Genomic DNA, 9,327 nt, shown 5'->3' with positions numbered 1-9,327 from the left:
ACCGGTGTCTGTTTGTTGATGTTTTTCCTGAAATGGGAACAACTTCCTGTACATTGCAGTCAAAACAGGAGTGTTGCACATCTCTCATTCCACCTGTGGACGGTTCACCTGTCCTCATTCACAGTTCTTCTGACTGTTGCCATTGAAATAAGGGTTTAGGGTGAGGGTGTCCATCTGCTGTAGCCCCTGGTCTGGTGTGTGTTGTTTATGTCTGTTTTGGCTGTTGTTGTGAATCCTGTCATCATTCCACGGTCAGGACGTATCTAAGGTTCTTCAGCCAGGTTGTGTGACCCCGTTCATGGCGAACACGTCGGCAGACCGAGCTGTAAAATTACTCACCTGTGTGGAAGAACGTGTTTATTTGTTTGCATTACTCACATCTGTTGTCTTACCTGTGCCCCAGGATCCAGTCATTCGACCCCTCTGTCCGCTCTGTCCTTCGCCATCATTGGTTGGAGCTGGACCCACCTCCTCGCCATCTCCTCCTTCTTCAGACCCAACAAAGAGCAACCTGACACGTCTGCCTGCCACCTCTCCATCTAAGGTCTGATCTTCTAAAAACTATTAGACTGTTGAACACGAACTATTTGTCTCTTTGGGTCCAGTTTTAGAAATCCTGAACCTGAACCCTAAAACCAGGTCTGAGTCCTGAAACAGGCCTGTGAAGGTGTGAGCACCTGACAACATGTCCTCAGTCTGTGAAGTGTATGACGCACACTGGTCCTCACAAAAATAGAAGCACAGGTACACACACACATACACACACACACAGACAACTGAGACCCATTTTAATGGTTAAGAAATTCAGGTCTTCAGCTGTTTGAGTTCATCTGTCTGTGTTCGTTTTATTTCCACCTCCAGCTTCAGTTTATCTTTAGTCTTTCAGCTGATTTAACGTGTTTCAAAGTAAAAACTGTTTGGGCTGAAATCAGCTTTTTTTTCAGGCTCATTGTTGCTCAGCAAATGATTTCAGCTGTCAGCGTCCACACTGCATCTTCTGCTGCGGTCCGTGTGGAAACGTGTTTATTACCAGTCGTCCCTCCTCAACAACACTGACACGTGAACGTGAACGCAGCACAATTTAATCGGGTTTAATGAGAAAAGATGAAACGACGATAAAAATGTGTGTGAAAACAAAGTGAACGAGTGTGTGAGCGATAATTGTGTGTGTTGGAGCTCTTATCTCAGCATCAGCCATCAACACTGTTGCCATGGAAACTGAATGTGTGTGAATAGTCCTCCGATCCGACAAACTGAGGACTGTGACAAACAGTGAGATCAAACATCATCTTCATGCTACACCTGGTACCCCCCCCCCCCCCACCACGCCCCCCACCAGGTGAGTTCACTCACTCAAACCAGACTGGAGGTCGAGTCACCCTGAAGTGTTGAGGAATAACTTTAAACTCATGATGCGAACATGAAATATGATGAAATAACTTTTAAACATAAATGTCAATGATTCATATTTCAGATGTGAATCACAGGTTGTTTTAGAGGAAAGTATGATTCACCTTACAACGTTCTGCTGAAAGTCCAGAGAGGGTCTTACTGAACTGTTCTGCAGCACTAAAGAGGTGGAGTTCCCAAAATACTGAGCAGGACAAACAACAGGATCCTGTGAGAACCACAGAGGAACGTCACTGAGCGACCAAGAACAAGTTTAATGTTGAACTTTCATCCTGACAACCAGAGCATGCAGCCTCCGTCCCTCCACTCGAAACCGTTCACAACTCTGTTGCTTTGACAGATTGACCTCTTTATAGCAGCATTTTTTTACATTAATCAAGAGAAATTCTGCTTCGTGTTTTTACATTCAAATGAAAAAGCTGAGTCAGTCTTTTCAGTTTAGTTATCTCTTCTCAGGAATTAAAAAAAACTATCATAGATGATCAGGACGTCTGATTTAAAATCAGACACATGCAGCGATGCACAGACACGTTAACTACAGGGACAGGTTCAGTATTGGCTCATCAGTTTTTCATATTTACAGATACACTTTGATTTGGCTTCAGAGCCACAGACAGAAAAGACGACAGATGAAAACAACCACCACCAATGGAAAACAGCTGATGCTCGAAAAGCAGCTAAATGTCACTAGATGATGCACATTAGCATACTGATGATGTCACAGCGGCTCTAACCACAGCGTCGTCTGACAAAACACAATCAGTTAAAGACGACTGAGATTTCAGGTGTATTCACCTGTAAAATGATCAGAGAGAAAGTCAGAGAACAGAACTCTTTTTAAAAAAGAGACAGAGACGCTGGGTTGTCAGCGCTGTCTGTAAACGCCTCACAGTTTGAAAGAGCAACAGCCAATGAGGAAACGCCAACATGCGGCTCAGCTTCCTGTTTCTGGGTCTGATCTCACTGTGGTCGTCCAGCTGAAATTCATTACTCTGACAGTGTGATGGTGTTTTATTCTTAAAGTTACTGTTCTCAAAATATTTTGTTAAATATTACAGCTCTATTTCTAAACTTCCTTTTTTTCCTAACAGTGGCATTAATACTTTACTTCAATTCAATCATTTGTTTTATTTCTTTTAAGCCAATTCTTAGAAAAATATTTTCCTGAAAAACCCTGGAGATACTAACTTGTTTTAACCAGTTAACTTGACCCATGAGATTCTGATGATCAGGAGACTGTTTGGTATCTGTGGCTCTGACACGAATCAGGGAGTGTATCTTTAAATTCATTATCTATATGAACACTGGATCTCATATAGGTCCATTTCTTAATAAATACACACATTCACACAGGAAAACACTCTGAACAGACTCACAGCCTTGACCAATCAAAGAGCAGCACACAAACAAGCCAACATGCTGAGAATCACTATAGCAAACAAGCCATCACGACAGAAAGGCAGGTAATATACAATCAGTGAAAGACCTCCACGGCTGCTGCGTGGTCACGCAAACACCGCCACGTCCGCCACGTAAGAACGCAGCTCCAAACTCGGCGTGGTCGGCGTGAGCGCAGAGGAAACGCAGGAGCTTTGCCGCAGGTTTCAGGTTTGTGCTTCAGAATGAATCTTTGAAATTGTCTCTGTGCTCTTTTACTTCAGATTATTCGCAGAATGAGTTGGTGTGGAAACTCTCCTGCTTCCTGCTCAGAGGCTCGACACTGAGGACGGTCATCTTCCGGCTGAAGACGGAGCTTCGCCATCAGTCAGATAAATCCTGTGTTGGATCAGCTGACTGGACTGTGTGGTTCTGTTCTGGTCATCAGGTAAAAGAAGAGGTTTTAATATTTAGAGTGTGTGTCTCAGGAACAACCAGGTGGACCAATGACAACCCCATGTTCATTATGCCCCGTGCATGACTTCATACATCGTTGGATTAATGGAGACTGGTGCAGTTTAACCCGCCGACCATCAGATCACCGATTCCTTTGTTTTTTTCCAAACTGGAAACTGGACCGTTAACACACACTGGAAGCAGGACGTGAACGATGGGAGCTTCCAGCATTAATAAAACATCCACCTGAGAACTGATCTGCACATTTTGGTCCTGATAACTGTTCTGCAGTCAGGTCCTAAAGGAAGGGATACCCAGGTACGGTAAAGACCAGGCTTTCTGCTGTGTTGTTTTGGTGGTTCAGTCCAATTGATTCAAACAAAGATCTCCTCTGCTTTTTTTTGAAGGCGGGATTCTGTCAACAAAGACTTAAAATATGCAAAACAGTGGAGCCCAATCTGCATACAGTTAAGTCTGGGAGCCCCATCTAATCCTGATCCTAAGGCCTGGAGAAATACATTCCAGCCTGAAGTGTCCAGTTGTGCAATTAGTGGATTTGAGGAGGAAAAGTTGTCCTCACATGGATTTCAACTCTGGTGAACTAAGACACAGATTGGCACCAGTGACCAACCGGAAACCATCTTGATGCTGCTGACTGTTGATGCACTGGAGGACTGAAAACCCTACTTGACAAAGTACTTGACAAATATAAAGCAATGTTCATTGCCACATGTCCATTTTGCCACAACTGGAATCCTACAAGAACCAACGGTCACTGCTGCACAACCTGCAAGTTATCAAAGTTGCCATGTTGTGAGAATGGATGACATAGGTGGTACCTGGGTTACCCCTTGGTCAGTCCTTCATCCCCGTCAGATAAGAGGTAACCCAGGGCCCAGTGTTTGGACCGCTCATGGACATGAGGCTTTTATTGCCACTCCGATGATACATAACTGTATATTCACACCAAAGTGTAAGAGCATACTCCAGAGGGTTGGTAATTTAGTTCTGTCCCCTGATCGCTGCTCCATTTGTCCCTCTAATGAGATCCACAACCTGGGCTTCCTGGGGTTCTCTTTGATTCCACCCTTAAACTCTATCATCAAATTGGTTTCTTCCTCGGGAGGAACTTCTCCAGACTCTGGCCATCGCTTCCTAACTTCATCCATATACTTGTTACATTTCATCTGGAGTGTTGGACAGAATCCTGATGGGAATCCTGGTGGGACAGACCAATAAGACACTGGACAGTCTTCAATATGTCCAACTCTGCTGCCAGAGTTATCACATCACCCCTACCCCACCCCACCCCACCTCATGATTCATTTCTGATCTGCATTTCTGCAGTACTGATCTTCTGGAGTCCTGGACACACAGAGAAAAATGGTTAAGATCCTGTTTCTGTATATAGAATATCTACAGTATGGAAAGACACCTGTCCAGAGTGTTAAGCCGCTGAGCAGGCCTGACCTTTGTGGATAGAAACTTTCATTTCTTGCAGCTCCTTCCTTCCATCACATTTAGCCCAAGAAATGCATAGCAACATAGTTCTCACTGCTGTCCAGGTACTGTGCTGTTAGTGACCAGTTTTGAAATAAGGCTTTTGTTTTAAAAAGCTAAGAGACTAATCCTTGAACCTTCGTCCCTGCAAACTCTTATAATAGTTCTCCTGTTCAGTTTGGTTACGAATCTCTCGATCCAACAGAACTAGTGCTGTCTTCCGTCTCATGGCCATTTCTCTGCGCTTAGTGTCTGCTGCTATCTCCACCTGGGGATGAGGTGGGGCCGGGTCGGGGTCGACGGTGGAGCACGGTGAGGCAGATCGGTGAGGCCGGAAGCTGCTGCCACGGACAGATGAATCTCCCCGGTTAATGCTGTTGAGGTCGTAGATGTCTCGCAGGTCGCCCCCATTGGACGCCCCTGCCCATTCCCATGGGTTACCGTTACCTGCAAGGGACGGGGCCTGCGGAGGCGGGACTTGGACCACAGGATGGTGAGGGGCGTGGGCATCAACTGTGATGATACCTGACCCCTCCCGCTGCTGCTCAGAGGTGGGGCGGTAATGCGGTGAGTCGGCTGTGGAGGAGGTGCCGGAGCAGGTGGAGGTGGTCTCAGATGACTTCTCCCCGGATGAAGAGGAGGGGAGGAGGCCCTGCTGCTTTGACATGGTGATGACCTGCATGAGTCGTGGTTGGTTGGCGGCACTGCGGGCCGAACCCTCCCCACTTGTCTTCTCGCGGATAGCGAGCCACTTGGCCCGGGTCAAGGCGCTCTTTGGGGACACTGGTGGGGGTCCTGCTTCAGGGATCTGTGGTGGTCGAGGAGTTGCCACAGCTTTGGCGCTCCCTGAAGGTGGAGTAGAGTTGTGACTGGAGGTTGCCCTCCCACACTGCACCACGGGTTGGTAGATAGGGGCCTGTGAACCCCCATCGTCAGTCCCCACCGAGCCCGCCTCGGAGTCATCCTCACTCACTTCACGCTGTGCCTCATCCCGGACGCTCAGGCCTCTCATCTCCATCGACTTCTGCTTCCATTCTGACACCAGCTGCTGAGACCGCATTGGGTCCATGGGAACCTGAACGGCCTTCAGACGCCGCTGGACGGGCTGGACAGGTTGAGCTGATTGAGACAGATCCTCTGGTCCCTCGTTAGCCCCCAGCACCCCATTAATGGTCATGCTAGCCCTTGGCAGGGTGTTACTGAAGGTCAACATGGTCTCCTTCCCCATTGGGCTGCGAGGAGCCAGGAGCTCTACATCCACACTGGCCCTCTTCAGACTCCCCATGGATGCCTTCTCCCTCTGCATGGCCCCGAGGCTGTCCAGCTGGTCCATGGGGACTGGAGCAGCCGCTATCTCATCATTACTCTCCGAGGCGGAGGCGGGGCCCTTGCTGTAGACGGACTCATGTCCTCGCTCCGTCAGCGCTCGAAGAGGGTCCTCTTTTGGAGGTTGTGGAGGTGGGGCTGGAGTGATGTCATCAGAGGACTTGAAGTTGGCCACAGCATGAAATGCCTGAAGGAGGAAAATAAAAAAAAACGTGTCAGAGCAACTGAGGGAGGACAAATAATATTCTGCACGAGATGCTGTTGCTGCTACTTTATATTTCCACTCTACCGCATCTGCACTGCATTTATCTGACAAATTTGTCCCTGCCCTTGAATACAACCCGTCAGAGCGTCTCCTGATCCAGCACCTCTGCTGCCCTGTTGTCACTGGGTCTTTGTTGTCACAGTTACAGTAATAAACATGATTAAAGTGACGCTCTTTGTTCTACGTCACCTGACTTCCTCCTTTGCCCCGTAATAATTATTGTTGCCACTAGAGGTCAACGATAAAATCTAACTTTGGTTTGTAATAAACTGCTGCAGGCGTCTCACTGAGACGTGATAATAAATTAAAAAAACAAAGAAAAGCCAACGTCCTGGACAGAGAGAGGACAAAGATCAGCGGGTGCTGTTTCCCTGCCACTCTGAGATTCTCCATCACTCTCCCGCCTCATACGGATGCAGTCATCACGACCACAGAAACACAAGAGGTGCCTGTGACGACGGCTGGACTGTTTGATCAGCAGCACAGACTCAGTTTCTGTTCGGATGAAACCAGAAAGTGTGTCCAGATGTGGCAGCAGGTGTGTGTGACCTCACCAGGTAGGCAGCGATGAAGGCTCCGATGAGGAAGCCAACGTAGACGTCAATGGGGTGGCTGCGGTGCTGAGTGATCTGTGTCAGACCTGTCAGCGCCGCTGCGATGGCGAACGCGAAAACCAGCACTGGCTTCAGCAGTTTGGTGCTGTCGGAGATGGTCGAGTTAAAATACATCTGAAAGGAAACAGATCAGAGAAGATCCTCATAAACAGGAAGATGTTTCCACATTAAAAGACTCTCACAGTAACAGATGGCAGAGCCACCTTCAACTTCCTGTGTCACGAAGGCCAATTAGCGTTTCTACATGATGCGCAGCTCGTCAGGTACATTCGTTTACAATGATTCATTATTAAAGTTCCTCCTCACATCTCAGCCTGCAGAAGCAGAATTATTTGATTTATTAAAAAATAATTTGGATGATGACTTTCACAATAAAAGCTCTGTTGTTACTTAGCTTGAATGTTGTGCAGTATAACAGTGAGTTGTGTTATTGTTGAACATTTTCTCCTGCAGTCGCACTCACAGAAACATAAACGGCAGCGAAGGCTGACAGAGTGGCATGCTGGGAAGGAAACGTCTTCCTATCAGGACAGAATAAAGACAGGCAGTCAGAGAGACAAACAGAAACAGAGAGACAGACAGAGAGACACAGACAGAGAGAGAGAGACCTGGCGGCCATGATGGCGTGCTGGTCATGTCCAGAACAGATGTCCTTTGTGATGTACGGGTTTTTATCACATGACACTCCAGCCTGAGTGTAGTTGGGTTTACAGACGGTGAGGAAGAACGGGGCGTGGTAACCTGTCGACAGCTGGATGATGTCAGTGACCAGAGCTGTTGCACACAGGCCGAAAACGTGCACACCTGGGGAGAGACGTACAGGTAAACAAAAACATTAGCGCCGGGAGATGCTGTGGTTGGCACAGGTGTGGCTGTTTTTGGTGCAGGTGTAGCTGTCTTTGGTGCAGGTGTAGCTGTCTTTGGTGCAGGTGTAGCTGTCTTTGGTGCGGGTGTAGCTGTCTTTGGTGCAGGTCGAGCTGTCTTTGGTGCAGGTGTGGCTGTCTTTGGTGCAGGTGTAGCTGCCGGTGCTGGACTAGTCCCGTACCTACGAAGCGGACCGTCCTCCTCAGAAAGGAGTTGAAGTTGCAGCCTCCGGCGTTGATGCTTCCTTCCGCCCTGCGGTGCTTCAGTCTGGACTGCAGGCAGTAGATCAGACCTTCAACCACCATGATCTGACACACAAAACAAAGCACCCTCAGGACCTGCAGAGGACCTCTGATCCTACAGACCCCTGATCTGGGATCTGAAATGTTGTCTCTGACCAACTGAAAACGGTGGTGTGTTACCGAAGCGGCGGGTCCGGCGAAGGCGAGGCTGAGCAGCATCAGCAGCGGGATCAGCTCATCCCCTCCGTCCACGTACGGCATGCTGAGCTCCCGGTCGTGGCAGCGGAAACCTACTTGAGCCGGCTGCACCACGTCAGTCAGCTCCAGGAAGTACAGAGACACCATAGAAGAAGCCACAATGGGCAGCTGCACACACACACACACACACACCGAGGTGAGTCCCTCTGTGCAGCGCCCCATGCTGTCAGGACAGGTTTTCACTGTGTGTTGTGCGTCTCACCTCCACGAAGTAGAAACATGGCAGCAGAGTCAAACTGTCCTTCGGAGGTTTCTTCTTCATCTTCTCTGAGTTCATCATCATCCTGACCAGCCTGAAACACATTCACACAGGTTCACACACACACACACACTGGGGACAGGGCTCGAGCTGGTCCTGGACCAGTTCACCGGAGCCGGCTTCATCACAGTGTTCTAATAGGGCAACAGGGAACTGTGAGCGCCTTCAGACCTGATGGTGTCTGATCACTGAGGACTTTGTAGGTGAGGACCAGGATTTTAAATTCTGTTCTGGATTTTACAGGAGAAATATGATCTCTGATCCTGATCCTGTCAGAACTCGAGGAGGATTCTGGATCAGCCGGAGTCTTTTTGTTTAATGTGGGTGTTAAAGGACGAGTCCTGATCAAAGAGAACTATGAGGTTCCTTCAGGCCTGTTTGACGTCTAAACCTTCACCCTGACCTAAACCTGATTCTAACCTGAGCCCTAAAACCAGGTCTGAGTCCTGACAGGCCTCTGAAGATGTGAGGACCAGACAACATGTCCTCACAACACAACCACACACAGGAACCAGCAAACAAAGCCACAACGGACAGAGTCAGCAGACGGTTAATGAGCTCCTCACAGAGACCTTCATCCTCCCTATCATCATTATCATCATCATCACCTCGCACTGATTCTCCTCCCGCTGTTGTCAGTGAAGATCTGTCCAATCAGAGCTCGGAGATAAGACACGGACACAATGAGACCAGCAAACACACACACACACACACACACACACACACACACACACACACACAGACTGCAGTCATCAA

At 48.3% G+C, this 9,327-nt stretch overlaps 1 protein-coding gene and 1 long non-coding RNA gene across 2 annotated transcripts; one reads left to right on the top strand and one right to left on the bottom strand.

Moving 5' to 3' along the window:
* The first annotated feature begins 274 nt into the window (after positions 1-274).
* LOC121183648 lies at positions 275-3,733 on the top strand. The gene is made up of 3 exons (XR_005894212.1): positions 275-544; positions 3,072-3,561; positions 3,651-3,733. It is a non-coding gene; the product is annotated as an uncharacterized LOC121183648 (long non-coding RNA).
* An 865-nt stretch (positions 3,734-4,598) lies between these two features.
* On the bottom strand, positions 4,599-8,616 carry plppr3b (phospholipid phosphatase related 3b). The gene is made up of 7 exons (XM_041040483.1): positions 8,515-8,616; positions 8,235-8,420; positions 7,994-8,120; positions 7,557-7,752; positions 7,412-7,469; positions 6,889-7,062; positions 4,599-6,256 (listed from the first exon to the last, which is right to left on the bottom strand). Exons 1-7 carry the CDS (start codon positions 8,614-8,616, stop codon positions 4,868-4,870), a joined length of 2,232 nt encoding a protein of 743 aa, XP_040896417.1. The 3' UTR covers positions 4,599-4,867.
* Between the last annotated feature and the right edge of the window lie 711 nt (positions 8,617-9,327).

Source organism: Toxotes jaculatrix, chromosome 6, assembly GCF_017976425.1.
Source record: "Toxotes jaculatrix isolate fToxJac2 chromosome 6, fToxJac2.pri, whole genome shotgun sequence".
In the NCBI taxonomy this organism is placed as follows: Eukaryota; Metazoa; Chordata; class Actinopteri; family Toxotidae; genus Toxotes; species Toxotes jaculatrix.
Note: the sequence above shows the minus strand (reverse complement) of the source record. Positions and strands in the feature narration are given on the sequence as shown.